Source organism: Grus americana, chromosome 10 (assembly GCF_028858705.1).
Source record: "Grus americana isolate bGruAme1 chromosome 10, bGruAme1.mat, whole genome shotgun sequence".
NCBI lineage: Eukaryota > Metazoa > Chordata > Aves > Gruiformes > Gruidae > Grus > Grus americana.
The window spans coordinates 23,669,175-23,685,112 of record NC_072861.1 but is presented as its reverse complement, the minus strand read 5'-3'; the positions used below and the strand labels follow the sequence as shown (position 1 = coordinate 23,685,112).

Genomic DNA, 15,938 nt, shown 5'->3' with positions numbered 1-15,938 from the left:
GCGTTTCAACTATTATAGGACCTAGATTAGGTGGTTTTTAATGTCAGTTGTACTCAAACTTTACTTTAAGAATTCTGCTGCAAACGTACCTGAAGTACATGTTTAGATCCAGAGAGATGGCGTCATTGGAAGAACTGACGATCACAGCAACACTGAGATCATGCGACACTTTCACCGCAGTGAGTGGCAATGGGATGACTGGACTCCTGCCCTCATCCTGTACATCTGCCTGGCACAGTGCTATGTTGATGTTTGCTAGATTTGCACCATCCAAAGAGTCAAACACATCTTTAAACAGCGTCAAAGAAAATGTCAGACCTCATATCATCCAGCAAACAAGAAATTACATAGAAGGGGAAGATGGTGAATGTCTGTTAACTTTGTGGTCCAAGCCAATCTCTGCACAACAAAACATTTAGAATTGTTTGGTTTACTAGAGCATTCTAAGCCCAGCTAGGATCAGACGTGAATCGTGCTAGGTGCTGTAGAAGCACACAACTTGTGCCACTTCAAAAGAACTAATTTATACTTAGAAGTGAACTGGGACAACAATATATTGACAGTTATATAATTAGGAGGAAAAAATGACCTGACTTTACTGCGCTTTTTACATACGTCAGAAAAAATTGACAAAGAATAGGTTAAAGTTGAGCACCTTGTCAAACAGTCTGCCAGGTCTGAGATCCTGTTTAGAACACAGACAGCTATCTGTTTTCCAAGTTGTGATTCCCTGCATATCTCTAGATAATTTCTAAAGGCTCTAACTGAGAAAAGAAAAGCTAGTGACGGTAAATGAAAGCCTGTTACACAGAGATCCACGTATCAAAACCAGTGTGAAACAGATTTCCAGTGGCATGTTGAGAAACTACATTTGATAGATGACCATGGCATTTTTTACTACAATAACTAGCATTTCGCTACACAACCCCTTTACCGAGAGCATCTTCAAAACAGATGCTTGAATAGCCTACAAGAAATTTCTGCTTAACCCTGACAGAAAAGAAAAATTACTTTGTTCCTCCAGATCATTTATGCTGAGAGCTAGTCTCTACTGCAAAGGATACAAATCCAGCCAGAACTATCTAACAGGAACAGGATCCCCCTGCAGAAGTGTGTATCTGTTATTCTTTCCAAAACTTGCGGAGGCAAATCAAGGGTAAGGCAGTCACATGTCTCTATGGGTGAGTCTTTTCCAGGAAAGGTAAGATGCACAACAATAAACTTATTGAGCAGAAGTATGCATTTGTTGTTTTCAAAAGACAATATCCTCAAAGAAAAAATTGAAGACAGACCTGTAAATTTAAAGATATTTTAGGATTATAGCAATCTGGTACTTTTGATTTGTAAACATAGCCCAAGAAAATTACAGCTCAAATTCATTGCCTCTGCTACCATCTTCGTAAGAGTTGAGACTGGGGAGTGGGGAGGCTTGTTTCAAATCTCACATTCTATGTCAGGAGCACTAATTTTAGAAGTTTCCTAAAACAGTGCAGACTTTTTAAGTAGACAAAACTATAAGAACACACACAAAAAAATCATCACAAAATAATATTTCACTCAGCACTGAAAATAAAAGCCACTATCTTTGGAAATAAAAATACTTTAGCAAGGGACACTGTTTAAGAACATGCAAAACATCAAAGGACCACATTCTGCAAAGTCTGTGCATTCTAACTGAACACTACGTTTGCTAATGACAGAACATAAGGTTAAACACATAATTAGTCTTTGTAGGATTAGTGAGGAGCCCTACCTTTCCATTTTCTTCCCACGGGTTCCAATATTAAAGGGAAAGTTTGAGATAGCAGGGTTGCATGAGTATGTTTTATTAAAGTTTAACTTTGTATCATTCAAACACCTTACGCTACAGCAGTTTCATTCCCTCTAACAATGTCACCTTTGAATACAGAAATGTCACTACTATTTTTCAAGTTCATTAATGCTGCTACTGACCGCGTTAAATCAGCGTGGAAGTACTTGACACTTCCCTGGTGTCCAGTCCTACTGCCTCAATTTGTTTCACCAGGTGAAGCAGACTTAGGCCTATAACCATTTCAAATACAGAACACACATGGAAATTTACTCACTAATGTTTTTAACTTCAAGGAGCTTTTTAAGTGTATCTTCCTTACAACAGTGCAGGGAAATCGGGTTGTATTTTCCATCTTCTGTGGTGAATTCATAGACAAACAGTTCATGACTTTTACTAAGAGCCAGTATTTTTGTCTTGCCTGCTTGCAGATCATCTTCTGTATTGTCCCACATGAAGCTGAAGATACAACATTCGGTATGTTTATTGACCTTACTCTCTTTCCACATTTCATAGATTGCACAATTCTGGCTGTGTGCTAATGATGGGCAGTGTAATTTTAATCTTTTGCAGTAAAGATTCTGCCGCCACCCCCTCCCCAATACTCGAACGTGTTTCATCCCTGGCAGAGGCTGCAACGCAAGACAGCACTTGAGGAATCCCTACTTCTCTTCCTCTCAAGAACAGAGGGGTTTCTATCCTCATGTGTTTCTTTCCTTTAGTCATCGGTGTCATGTGAGGGACACTCTGCTTCAGGACTTCTTTTAGGAGGAGGAACACCAGCGCTGTCAGCTAGGGAGAAGCAGAGCATATTGCCCATTTCTGGATGTTTTGCCTCCCCGTTTCTCACGTGAGAAACTCTTGCGGTGTCTGTCTCCACACCTGCTCTCCTACGGAGAGGGGCACAGGGAACAGCTACAAGGCCACTTGGGATGGTGTAGAGTGAGACACAAGACTAGAGCACCACAGCAGTGTCAGTATTGCTTGACACTGCAGACCTTTAGAAATGCAACGTGACTGTGGTTTTGACTCAGCATTAAAAGCATCTCATGTGATCACTGAATGTCCGCCCCTGTCCAGCAGACAAGGAAGCCAAGCTGTCAGGACACTCTGAAATTTTAAGCCAGCAACTCGACAAAACCAGGCAATTTTTCTTTCTTTCCTTTTCTTTTTTTCCTCTACTGTAATGAACACACCCACACCTACACAGATAAGTAGATATAAATCAACATCGCCTCCAGCAAAGGAATTTTAAGTTGAGGGCATGCTATTTCAAGGCAGGGTTTGGAAGTCCCCCTCAGTCTCCTGCAGCTTTCAGGGCCTGCCCTCGCCTGTGCAGGCCTGCTCCCTTTCGGGGAGCGCTCTCAGCCCCTGGGGTACACCCGGCGCCTCTCACCAAAGCAGAGTGACGCCGGGGGACCCCTCCCAGCCTCCCCTTCCCCTGCTCACCCCCTGCCACTTACTCAGCCCAGGCTCCCGGGAGGACGCTGCCCCGGGCCCGGCCGCCTCCGCCCGGCACCAGGGACTCCAGGTAGATCCCACCAGGGACCAGGAGGCTGCCCAGAGCGTCCTGGCCCCTGCTCAGCCGGACCCAGGCTGCGTCCCGCAGGGAGCCCTGCGCCTCCCCCGAGAGGGACGCCAGCAATACGCGCAGCTCCCGCTTCGCCCCCTCCATCCTCCTCGGGGAGAGCCGTCACCCCCGGCCTAAGGGCCTCCCGCACCCCGGCCCGCCGCCATCTTGGACGTTGGACCGGAGCAGCTCTTCCTTCCGGTCAGCTGACAGCGCTGACCAGTGCCGGGGTGCGACTACAACTCCCAGCAGGCCTCGCAGCCCACCGTCCGCGGGCGGAGGCGCAAGGCGAGCTGGGAGCTGTAGTCTCCGTGAGCGTCCGCTGCGGCGGGCAGGCATCGGCCTGCCGCCACCATGGCTCCCGGCGAGACCAAGGGAGGCGACAGCCTCAGGGGGCCTTGGTGTTCGTCCCAGCACCTGGGGACACGTTCTGAAGAAGCTCGAAACCTACAGCAAACCTACTCCTAATTCCCATTATCCAACCGGTTCCTCTTCGTGCAGCTCTAGCTTGGAAAGTAAATCATGACGGCTCTCTCTCGCAAGCTCCTTTAGAAGCTTAGCTGCTTATTTGGAAAGCGTGGGGTTTCTTGGGGCAAAGCCCGGCAGACCGGGGGTGTTCGTGCGTGTGCGGACCGGCCTGCCGGCGCCACAGGGTGCAGGCACAGCCCGGGTTACCCGAGAGGACGCAGCAACCCCGGACCGCGCGGTGAAACCCGAGCGCAGCCACACAGCGCGGCACCGAGATCCCGCCAGCGCTGAGGGACCTGCTAACCCCGCCCTCGCCCCGCCCCTGGGCGGAGCCTCCGCAGCATGACCCCGCCCATAGGGCCACAACCCCCCTGTTCCCGCCTCTGGGCGGGGTCTCGATAACCTAGACCCCGCCCCCCAGAGCTGGCCTCCTGGCCCCGCCCCGCGAGGAACTTCCCGCTGGCAGCGGCGGACGGTGGCTGCGAGGGTCCGGTTTGCGCTCTCCCATGGCGGAGCGGGAGGATGTCGCTGGTGCTGGGGCTGCTGTCGCACACGCTGAACAGGGTGCTGAGGTACTCCGGGCTGCGTAGGGGCTGCCATGCCCCCCGACACCAGGCCATGGAGCACGACAAGGCGCTCGAGGTTTACGGTGACTGTCGTGGGTTCAAGGGTCGTCCCTGAAGGGGAGGCCTGGGGTGAGAGGCGTCAGGGGCCGTGGGGCGGGTTGTGAGGGGCCGTGGTGGTGCTGTGCCCTCGGGGGTGTGCGGTGGGGGAAGCCAGGCCCCGGGCCAGCCCTTGGGGGGGGCCCAGAGCTGTGTCCTGGGGCTGGGGGTTGGGGGGAGCGCCCCTGCGGGGTCCCTGAGGGGCTGGAGTGGAGGTGGCTGCTCTCGAAGAGGGGCAGGGAGGAAGTGTATTTGCTTGAGAACTGGAATCACTGCCAGGGATGTAGGGCGGGCAGGGGTTGCCCTTGGGGTGCCGAGAGCCCAGGAAGCGTTAAGGGAAGGGTGAGGGCCTGCCTTGGGTGCCTGCTAGCTTCCCCACCCGCACCGCCGGCCCCGGGCTGTGTCTGGAGGTGGGCTGGATGCCGTGACCTTGGGATGGAGCGGCTGCTGTGGTCACTGTTAGGACCCTGAGCAAGGCGTGCACCCAGACAACTGTCTTAACGCGCCGCTTGAGTGGTGGGTGATGCTGCTGCCTCCCAGCCCCTGCGTCTGTGGGAAGGGACTGGGCTGCTGCTGGGCTGGCTCAGCCCCTGTGCGGGGGGGAGTTACCTCTAAGTTACCAACTACCTTGGTGTTTCATCACCTGAGACTGAAGAGGAGCTGGACACACCTGGAAAGGCAAGTAATTCCAGAAAGGTCAGCCAGATAGTCCCGCGAAGTGGAGGTTTCTGTTACTGAGTGATTGAGTTTTCCAGAGGTGAAATCTCTCTGTATTTTACAAAAATGCTGCATGTAGAATCTTAGAGGATTCCAAAAACATTGTCAAGCTTCAAGGCACTGTTATTTTGTAGGCAGTTAGGAGTAGTGTGAGGATTTTATGCAGCACTGTACAGTTTTATCTAAAAGGAATAAAAGAGGAAACAATGTCAAACTCAATTTTAAAACTTGAGTGATGTTAAAATATAGGTACTTTAAAACATCGGTTGTTCTAAGTAATAACTACAGTTATGAACCTTAGGCATGTAAGTCATCCTGCTGATTTCGGTTCATCCATAGGGCTATGCTTGTGCATGATCTTTGCAGAACTAAAGCATCTGTCTGTGTAAAATTTGGATTTAAAAGACCAGAGGCATCCATGAAGTACTGCTGAACTAAATCAATTTCAGTGTCCCTCTCGCTGCTTGGGGAAGTAATTGATTTCCTCTTGGGCCTTTTCATATAGAAAGAAGATAAAATTTAAAAATAGAGGGAAAAAAAGTATCAGAAATTACAAGGAACTGTGTATGCAAAGATACTTATGTTGTATCTATATGTGAAGTAATTTCTGGTTTGGCTAGATTTCAGTAGTTAGCTAAGAATTTAAGCATAAAAGTGATACTAGAGCCAGAACAATGGAAAAAAATGTGAATGTACTTTTTATTGGTCTGACAAATGAGACTGGTAATCTGTTTGCTGGTAAACATACTAATAAAGCTAGACAGTTTGTTTGCTTATTACCGTCATGATCCTTAATGTAATCGAGGGGACAGTTATCCGTTCTTTGGGACCACAGAACAAATAGCCTTGTGACATCTGCTGTGTCTCCCAGGTTTGTAATTAGGCAGCATCACACCCTTCTGATGTAGACAGAGAAACAGGCTGGGGGCTTCAGAATGGTTCAAGCAATTGTCTGCTTCCCTGGAAGTCAGGGACAGGGCTCAGTTCTCTCATTCATCCCAAGTTTTGTTTCGTGGTATGAGTGATGACAACTAAGTTTGGAAAGCAAGTGCTTCCCAGCCCTGCTGGGAGGATTACCTGGGTCTTGAGAGCCATTTGAGTAGCCCTTGCAGGAGGGTGACAGGCTCTGAGAAGGTGAGGTGAGTACCAGGAGTGAAAGCTTATACATCTCTACAAATACAAGTCTCTTCCTTGCTCACAGGTTAGGGTACATCTCTGACTTCAGGCATACCCTTCTGAGACGGATGGAGTCCAGACAGACATGAACCATTCCTGCCCGCTGGCTGCCTGCTTCCTTCCTGCCTGGAAGTAATGCAGCAGTATTAGTGCCATGTTGTACTCGGCCTGTGGTCCCTGCCGAGGGGCTGGCCCTATCGGCTTAACGGCAGGAATGCACTGCGAGCAGCTTTGCAGCTCTCGAGCTGGGTGGGTCTCTCTGTACCTGAAGATAGACGGAAGTCATTGGCCGTAGTGAAGGCTGGTGTCACGTTGGCTTCAGCAGTAGAGTTAGCTGTTGAGTAGAGCTATTGGTAGGCCTCCACTGAGAGGAAAATCACTACAACTAGCAAAAAATACCTCCCCCTTTTTTTTTTAACCTGTTTGTTTTTTTTAAACTGATCTTAACCTGTATGCCTTTAGCTACCTTATTTAAACCAGAAATGCTTGTGCTTGTGCTTGCATTTCTAAGGGGCAAATAACTGCATACAAGGCAGATATGAGTGAGAGGTGACAGCTGGGAACTTCCTAGGTTTGGCCTTCACTGTCAAAATTAGTGTTTCTTCAAGTTATGCCATGTACATGGCGCAGGCATGAATAGGCTAGAGATCTCATTGCCTTTCCTTCCGCAAACATTACTCAGCAAACACGTGGAAATGCAGAGACTTATTTTTTTTCAGGCTCTTAAGAAATTTACTGAATTCATATACTCTCTTCTGCATTATTTTTTGGTGTCCTATAATCAAATATTGTAGCTTTTGAATATTACTTTAAAACCTTTTGCTCCATGGAGAAGCAACGATAAATAGTTCTGCTTCACTGTATGATAAAACCTCCTTAAGCTAATCCAGAACACATTGCTTCTATAAAGGCAATGCTGCTTATCGCTTTCTATACAGTATATTAAACCTAGTTGATCCCCCCATTTTACAAGCTATGGAAGTGACCATTGATACAGCTAAATATGGATTAGGGTGTTATTTTTGTATTGGCTTTCTTTAAGAGGGCTTCAAAATCTTATCTGTGAGGCCCAGGCTGGGAAGTGGAGAGAAGATGATGAGAAGGAAATCTGACTTGTCTTCTTAATAAGTTTGATTTTGAAAAACCTGAAAGGGAAGCAAACCTGTCTGAAATACTCCCTCTATGTATGTCTTTTGGATAGGCTAATACTGTATGACTTGTAGTTCTGAAGGTAATATATAGCCTTTGAGAGGCGCATTTTGCTTTCTATTTATTATGATGGGATTGTAAAAATAATAGCAAGTTTAGAACTGGAATGTGAAAAATACGTGCACCGTGAACAACAAATACCTCTGTTTCCCTAGTTCTGAAGCAACTCGCAAGATAATGTATCACTTATATTTACAGCTCTGCCTTTTCGGAGGAGGAGCAAAATAATGCTGGGAAGATAGTTTCTAATAAAAGTACTTGTATTAAATTCAGGAAAGCTACTTTATTGTTCATCACTTGTCTTCTGCTTTAGATATAATTCGTACTATCCGGGACCCGGAGAAACCTAATACTTTAGAAGAACTGGAAGTGGTAACGGAAAGCTGTGTTGAAGTACATGAGATAGGTGACGATGAATATCTGGTTATCATCAGGTTTACACCAACAGTACCTCATTGTTCTTTGGCTACTCTCATTGGTAAGATTTCTATTTCATTTAATCTATAACAATGAGCGTAAAGTTAATTTTAGGTTGTCCGAATAACATCAGTCCTCATTAAAATTCAGTATTGCTTTGCCAGCAGTTTGACAAGGAATTTCATCTTGAGAAACCACCTAGGAATACAAACAAACAAAAACCACAAGAAACGTGGGGACATCCATCTGTTTTTATCAAGTTAGGGAAACTCTCCAAAGAGAAGCTCTCAAAAAATCTACTGGGAAGTGGTACAGAATTCCTTCTTTATATTTTCCAAATTATTTTAGTAATGTTAAATTGAGAATTTGTCAGCTCTTAAATTAAAAAAAATTTAAAACTTTATAATTGTTTCCTTTATCTTTCCCTTACGTTATGGGCTCCATTCCCACACACGTACAAAAATACAATCCAAGAATACCAAATATAGAGTTCTAGGTTGTTAGGAGTTTGAAAGCAAGTAAGTTGAATGAGAATCTACACCGACTTATTTTGCATTTTTCTTCCTTAACATTTGTGGTAAGATCTCAGACGTGATTTTTCAGATGAGATCTCTGAAATGATTTGTTTAAATGCACCAAGGTTAGCAACTCTTACCGTTGTATATGAATATAAGATTTCTCAGTCTATTTTGAAGATTTAAGGGAAAATAAGTCTTTAATGAAGAAGTACATGTATTTATGCCCAAATAAACCTTTGCAGCTTTATTTAGAAAGTAAAGCATAGATCGTAAAGCATTAGCATGCTGAACAGTAATAATTTACTTATAGTTTGACCTAGTTATGAATGTCAGTGGGTTAAGGCTCAGACCTGAGGATCGATAATGTACGTGTCAGCTCTTAAACTTTGTGCCAGTCATGTTCTTGGCACTGAAACGTCAGCCGGGCCTTTCATGTCTGTTTGATTGTGCAGTCGTTATCAGTATTGGGTGACCTCTGAAGCACAGTTCCTCATGCTGCTACCGGAAAGGGTTATGGTAACTCTTTGAAATAGCTGGGTAGTGTATGTAAGAATGTAGGCAGGAAGCAGGGGTTTTCCAACCTTCCTTATGTGTACAGAGTACTCTAAGCTGGGAGTTCTTCTGGGAGTATTTTCTCTTGCTGTTACCACTGGCTGAGCCTGAGGACAACCTGGGGCTGTGTTTGGCTTTGTCCGTGTGTAGCTCATCGCAAAGCCAGCCTTGTGGGGAAACTGCCAGGGGCTAGTTGTAGGGGTCTCCCCAAACTCTGATCTCGCTCCCAAAGATGAACCACAACACTCCTCTGCTCAGTCTCTGTGTTAGACATTAAATAGTTATGACAAAAAGTTATAACAAAAAGTTACGAGCTTGAACGGCCCCCAGGTCATTGCAGGTTTGGGTTCTTCAAACAATTTATGTTGGATTTTTTAACAAATGTTAGAAAACGAAAGAAGCATTTTTCTCAGTACAGATGCAGCCACAGTGACAGCTGGGAAGCTCTACCAAAAATATCGAAGAAAGCTGGGAATGGAGGAATGTGTCTGTATTTAGTGTTTCTAGGAGGTGTTTAGAGACCAGAGACGACCTAAGCATGCAGGCAGGTATGAGCTTAACCGAGAAGCTACATCTGAAGGGTCAAACCACAAGTTATTTAGTCTCCTCTGCAGCTTGTGCTGCTTGGAATGCAAAAGGAGAAGGTTGTTGATTTTACTGGTGGTTTTTGGTTGTTAAATATGGATTCTCTGAAAACGCACCTCAAACCTTGAATTTTACAAGAAAATCTCTTATCTGTTTTGTTTAAACAGGCCTCTGTTTAAGAATAAAACTTCAGAGATGTTTGCCTTTTAGACATAAGGTAAAGTATCTGGTCTGGAACTTGCTTTAAACTACATAAATGTATGCCATGTTCTCTTTAACAGAGCGTGTGCTGCAGGACCAAGTAACTGGCAAGCTGTGGTTAGGGATGGGGTCATCTTAAAGCTTGTGCTTTGCCTCGGGAGGGAATACGCATGGCAGTACAGTGTAGCACCTGAAGGGATCGGTGCGTAACTGCGGTTCTTCCTTTCCTTCACAAAAGACTCTTTATTGCTGCACTTCTGAAACACGCTGTGTTTGAGGGATTTCTTCACCAGCTGTCATTCAGGCTCCTGCTGGGTGGCAGAGAGGGTGTTTCCAAGTCCAGCGTTACAAAGATTCACAGTCATACTCTTGCCTTGGGGAAAATGAATTTGGCCTTCTGCAATATTTGAAGATATCTATGCATCATAAATATAACATATGAATAGTTACGACTCTGCTGTTCTGTATGGAGTATCTGAGAGTTGTCTTCAGTGGACCAACCCTCAGTGAGCGAGCAGCCCTGAAAGCAAGAGGACTGCTCTGTGGTCAGTTAGAAACCGGTTAAAGGGAGTTCCACAACTTTATGTAGGCATCATCTAGGAAGTAAAAACTTCAGAACAGGTTCATTAGAGTTTAGAAGAACTGCAGAATTCAGAACTGGAACTGCATTGAGGGAATGAATCTCTTGGTGACCTGTGTCTTAGGAACTGTTGTATGGGTGCTGTGCGGTCCTGACCCTGGTCTACATGCTGTCCCTAAAAGGAGCCAGCCCTGGCTGTGCTGCTGGAGTGTAAGAAACTATATAGGAAATGGGGTCCTTAAAAAAAGCTGTTTGAGTCTTGGCAGGAACCAAGAGTAGATGTTTAATGACAGACATTGTCTTTTATAGACCTTTAGAAACTTGCCCAAAATAATACAAAATATAAATTCATTAGCTTAGGTTTTCTGGTGTTGATATATTTTTGTTGTCTTGTTTTTATAGTTGCTAGCTTCATCTTTCCAGTTCAACAGCGTAAAGTGAGACTTGCATTTCTAGAAAATGAGGTAGACAGTGATTTGTTATGTTGGACACGTGGTAACAAATAGGTTTAGCTTCAGCGAGGTAAGATAAAAGGCATAGGATTTGTTTACTTGGTGTTCCTTTGGTACACCAGTTTTATGAGATCTCCTTGCAGTTCAGTGTGTGTGTGGGGGGGTTTGTTGTTGTTTTCCCAGGCCTGTTAAATGCATCAAGGTGATTTAGGTCTGGTTAGATTCTAGTCTTACAATCTGTTCCCATGCAGGAAATAGATACTGCATTACACTGCCATTTTCAAATAGAATATCTGTGATTCTCATCATTGAGCAAAACTTACTGGGAATATCTTATTAGGAATCTCTTCCTAAGGATATCTTTTCAAGAGTACTTACCTTATGAAAGTGACACTTGCAATTCTGGTGGCTTTTAAACGAATTGTTCCTGAATTGTGGCCTGCAGAGAACTTGTTGGGAAAGTAGTGCCAGTTCTGTTTCCAGTAGCCTAACTGCAATTACTTTTTCACAAGAGCAGTTGGTATTAGTGAGGAATGAATGCCTCCACAATTTTGAAGAAAGATTATTGGGGCCTCTCTGCAACAGGGGAGGAGGAGATTGTCTTGTAGTAGTGTTGCAGTGAAGTCTATGATCAGCTCTTGTCATTGATCCCCTTGGCTGTGAACACTTTTAGAAGTCTGAATTCCATGCATTGTATGTGTACTGTACAACTTTTTTCTGCCAGTAATGAATATATTCAACTGTTGATGTATGCATCTAACACTAACGATCTCTCCTCTAGCTGGAAATCTACATATCTGAAGGTACACATTCCACTGAAGAAGACAGTAAGTAGAGCTTATGAATGAGTACAGCTTTAGCCTGTGTGTTTGTGTTCTTTTGAGAAGTCCTTTTCTTCCCCTACCTTGCTAGCCTTTTCAGAAATGAATACACTGTTAAAGCTTTAAAATTAAACATGTGGTTGAGGCTGTTTCAAAATCTGTATTGGTACTGTGTGGGTATGCTTGGTTTTGTTTTGTTTAAGCAAACAAAAACCCCCACAGTTCTTGTAGGTGTTGAGTTCTGTTTATAACAAAAGAAGTTGCTACTGTGCTGCTGAATAATTAACATGAAGAACTTCATGACTGGTTGATCTTGCTATCTTAACATCATCATAACAAAAATGCATGTTTCTCAGTCAATGTTTAAAATAAAACTTGCAGGACATCAAAATTCTTTCAGAGCTATACCCAATCACTGGCTTAAACAGCTGTAACCCTTTGTCCAGGCAATGTCCCAGGCTTGTTCTGAAGCATTAGATATCTTCGTATGGGGAAGATCAGTTCTTTTGATGAAATTACTAGAAATTGAACCTGGAGAACTTGGACTACTAATTTGTCACAAATTTCACACTTGTGCTAATGACGTGTCTTAAAATCATCTTGCAGTCTTTTCCTAAATTAGAAAAGTAACAGAAGTGTTTGGTTTCTGATGGTTGGTTTTTTGTGACTGAGCTTTCATGTGCTTTGTTCCCAGTTTCCTATTAATCCTCTGTCCTTTGACTACTGGCTCTTGAGCACCGTCATGTTCTTCTTGTCATGTCGTCCTTCTATTGTGTCTGGCACAACGTTATTCTAGGCCATGCAACTTAAACGTCTGCCTGTACGGTGCTTTATTGGCCATTGTACAAATACTGTTGGGTTTTGGATATTAGGCAAATGAAATTTTCCACATAGAAAGAAAATTGAAAAGAAAGTTGACGCAATGTCCTGTTACTGTACAGCAGCACTTTCTCAGTCTTTGAGCTGGCCATTCACTGGGTTTGGAAAATCTTCGCTGCACTATAATTGATTGATTCACATTACGGTATGTGTAAAGTCCCCCTGAAAACTGCTTCTGACTTTACTTTTTGTGTCATATTTTGCAGTCAACAAGCAAATCAATGACAAAGAGAGAGTAGCAGCTGCGATGGAGAATCCAAACTTGCGTGAAATTGTGGAGCAGTGTGTTGCAGAGCCTGACTAGTAGCTGTAATACCCACAGAGTTATCATTTTGATACATTTCTTAAAATATCTTTGTTTAAAAAAAAAAAAGGAAAATAATAATAATCAAGGCCTTGAGTTTAATACTTGAGTTCTTTTTATCTGCCACATTTTTTAAAAGAAATTGTTTATAAGATAGATTTAAATTATGACGAATTAGTCTCTAAAATAAAGTGAAGTGTATAGTGTTAAGAGTTTGTAATTTCTGGTGTCCAGAGAAATATTTTATGATTAAAAACAAAACAACGTATATGTATTGCCTTCTGATAGACATTGTGCTATAAATTCAGTTTTGCAAGTTAAATTTCTACATTGTTTCAATCACTGCACTGTAAAAATAAAACAGATTCTTGTACTGAAATGATGCTTTCTGAGGTCAGACATCTTTTAATTTTTTTTTTCCTTTAAGCTTAGGTTTAGATTTCTGTTAGAGAAGGAAACATTTCATGCAACTTCTTCGTTGTTGGTAACACATTAAAGCTGAAATGAATTCAGAAAAAGAATTCAGAACCAAGGGACTGGAGTGGAGTTTTAACTGGGACGCTATTCCTGATAAATACTTGCTTCTTTTTCTCTGTAAGTACATGTTTCTGATTCTGCAGGCTTTGCTTTATAATTATCCCAGGGATAAAGTTTTCCTATGGCCAATATCTTGCCAGTTTGATCCTGGTTTTTTGTATGACTCACCTGCAGCGTGGAAGGTGAGAGAATCGCACCGCCCTTCATCCCTGCGGTTCCCTCTGTCCTCTTTCTTTTGCTGCTCCCTCGCTAATCTTATCTGGGATGTCCGTAAGGTTGCCAGCTGTCCTATGTTTTCTCACTGGAGAAGTTCCCTCGGATTACTTTCCCTTGCAGCTGTGGATTTGACCATGGATTTACCTTTTCCTGAAGAATTTTTTGCTCTGCTGTCCTCCCAGGGGCAGGGATGTTTTGTATCTGCCGTGCAGCCGCAGGAGGGCCTCAGTGGTAAATGTATGTGCAGGGGGAGAGGTTGGTGCCGCCCATCTCATGCCCCATGGCACCCACAAACTCTTTGAGTGTCCCACGGGTGTGTGATCTGCTCAATGCAGTAGTTATCCCCCGCAGTGGTTCACGAGAGATTTAAGGAGCCATTCCTCCATGAAAGAGTGATGACTCCAGTGGGCTTGTGTTTGGTTAAATGGTGAGAAATCCTTGGAGTTCAGCGCAAACATCTGTTGGGATTTCAGGGATTTGTAACCATTTTAATAATAAGCCAGATAAAGCTTTCCTGAAGGCATGGAATGATTGAATGGACTCCAGCTAGGCTGTGCATTATAAACAGCGGGAGGAATTTTTCCCTCTGTAAAACAGTGTACTGACACACATCCCAGCTGTGCCAACAAGGGCTCGTAACCTCCCTGCTTGCAGTGCCAAAGCTATCTGAAAAAAAAAAAGGGGGGGAACAATGCCCTTTTTCCATATGTTACTGCACATCTGCAGAACTGTCAGTTCTAGTCTATGTGTGGAAAATTACTTTCCTAACTCTAGTTACTTGGCTTCAATTAAATTTTACTTAAAGTTCAAAAGCCTCTGTGCCCTCATTGCTCACCTTGAATTTAGCTCGAGGGAAGTATGTATGTCCTTAAGCAGCACTTTCTACAGATGCTTCTGTAAAGTGTAATTAGATGTAAGCTTAAATGTGGGACACTCTTATGTGCACTACCTCAGGTATACAGCAGAATGTGAAGGGAATCGGCCACTTGATGTTTGCATGGAAAACTAAAAACTTGGTAGTTTCCAAAATAAATAACCTGTGGACCAATTTTTTAAAAAATCCTACTTTGGGCAAACCCTAAACACTGTGCATTTAGACTCCTGCTGGAATGGTCTATCACGAAGTATACTGAAAGATGTGTTTTGCAAGGTTCTCTGGTGGTTGTGGGTGGGTGGAGGTTTTTCAGCTGGTAAAACTCATTAGATGGTAACTACTTCTGTAAAAAGATTTATTTTCTATGAAAAGCAGGTGGAGATATTTTCCTATGATAAGGTTCCCAGTTTTTCTGTGACATGCCATTAAAACATAAGTATAGAACAAGAGCAATGTTTTTCTTCCCCACTGTTTACTCTTTAATAAACTAGTTAGATGGTAACCATTGAAAATTGTAGTTTCAATAAATGCAATTAGCAGTTCAATATAAAGGATTTATTCTGTATAGTTACTTATCATCAGCTCAGCGCTTCTAACACAACTCTTCTTCCAAAAACCTTTGAATTGCTCAATCATGATGTATTGTGGTGCTTGTACTGTTCCTTGCAACTTCTGTTTTCGTTTATTGCTTCGTACGACTTGCCGTCACGCATCGTATCCAAAATGGCTTCGAGGCAATGCCTGCAAGTCTGCACGAAGTCAGTTTAACAGAGAATACTACTTCATATAGAAGAGTATTTCCATTTTAAAATGAAATCTAAACTGACTTTGTTTCTATTAAGTAGAAGCAATCTGTCATATTTTTTTCCTTTTCAAAAGGACGAAACCAAAAAGCAAAGGATCTTTTAACTATTAATGATTCTGCAGAGAAGGAAATGAGCAGAGCTGGGAAGTGTTTTGGAAGTGTTTTCCCACGAGGGGGAGCATTGAGAAAAGAGCACAGAATCCCAGCCTGGTTTGGGTTGGAAGGGACCTCAAAGCCCATCCAGTGCCACCCCTGCCACGGGCAGGGACACCCTCCACTAGCCCAGGTTGCCCAAAGCCCCATCCAACCTGGCCTTGAACCCTGCCAGGGAGCCAGGGGCAGCCACAGCTTCTCTGGGCAACCTGTGCCAGGGCCTCAGCACCCTCACAGGGAAGGATTTCTTCCCAATATCTAATTTAAATCTACTTTCTTTTAGTTTAGAACTTACCCCTGGTCCTATCACTTTGGGCCCTGGAAAAAAAGTCTCTTCATCTTTCTTCTAAATCCCCTTTAAGAATTGAAAGGTCTTCTTGGAGCCTCCTCCAGGCTGAACCACCCCAACTCTCTCAGCCTGTCTCCATAGCA

The 15,938-nt window shown here is 43.8% G+C and overlaps 2 protein-coding genes across 7 annotated transcripts in view; one reads left to right on the top strand and one right to left on the bottom strand.

Moving 5' to 3' along the window:
- Window positions 1–3,562, bottom strand: part of SPG11 (SPG11 vesicle trafficking associated, spatacsin) — a 36,464-nt gene extending 32,902 nt beyond the window's left edge. For 2 of the 3 annotated variants that reach the window (XM_054836474.1, XM_054836475.1), the window contains exons 1-4: window positions 3,274–3,553; window positions 2,088–2,269; window positions 1,065–1,292; window positions 90–288 (exon numbers count right to left, since the gene is read on the bottom strand). In XM_054836474.1, the coding sequence (XP_054692449.1) occupies window positions 90–288; window positions 1,065–1,292; window positions 2,088–2,269; window positions 3,274–3,485 (821 nt within the window). In that variant the 5' untranslated portion in view covers window positions 3,486–3,553. Of the gene's footprint in view, window positions 1–89; window positions 289–1,064; window positions 1,293–2,087; window positions 2,270–3,273 lie in introns of all 3 variants that reach the window. The other variant, XM_054836473.1, reaches the window with a different exon arrangement.
- A 713-nt stretch (window positions 3,563–4,275) lies between these two features.
- On the top strand, window positions 4,276–14,822 carry CIAO2A (cytosolic iron-sulfur assembly component 2A). 4 transcript variants are annotated; one of them, XR_008578554.1, is made up of 6 exons: window positions 4,277–4,497; window positions 7,926–8,090; window positions 8,194–8,338; window positions 9,852–9,901; window positions 11,699–11,744; window positions 12,824–12,842. XR_008578554.1 is itself a non-coding variant. In XM_054836258.1 (5 exons), the coding sequence occupies exons 1-5, from the start codon at window positions 4,371–4,373 to the stop codon at window positions 12,919–12,921; spliced, it is 486 nt and encodes a 161-aa protein (XP_054692233.1). In that variant the 5' UTR covers window positions 4,279–4,370; the 3' UTR covers window positions 12,922–14,822. The 4 variants fall into 4 exon arrangements, 3 of the variants coding, with proteins under 3 accessions (XP_054692235.1, XP_054692234.1, XP_054692233.1); XM_054836258.1 differs by lacking the exon at window positions 8,194–8,338 and having other exon boundaries at window positions 4,279–4,497; window positions 12,824–14,822; XM_054836259.1 differs by lacking the exons at window positions 8,194–8,338; window positions 9,852–9,901 and having other exon boundaries at window positions 12,824–14,822.
- The last annotated feature ends 1,116 nt before the right edge of the window (window positions 14,823–15,938 follow it).

What these genes read in the sequence shown, in the direction of transcription:
- CIAO2A (XM_054836258.1), top strand. Translation starts at nt 4,371, where the DNA reads ATGTCGCTGGTGCTGGGGCTGCTGTCGCACACGCTGAACAGGGTGCTG. An exon ending in CAAGGCGCTCGAGGTTTACG is followed by an intron (nt 4,498 to 7,925) that starts GTGACTGTCGTG and finishes CTTCTGCTTTAG; the next exon opens with ATATAATTCGTACTATCCGG. An exon ending in ACATTCCACTGAAGAAGACA is followed by an intron (nt 11,745 to 12,823) that starts GTAAGTAGAGCT and finishes CATATTTTGCAG; the next exon opens with TCAACAAGCAAATCAATGAC.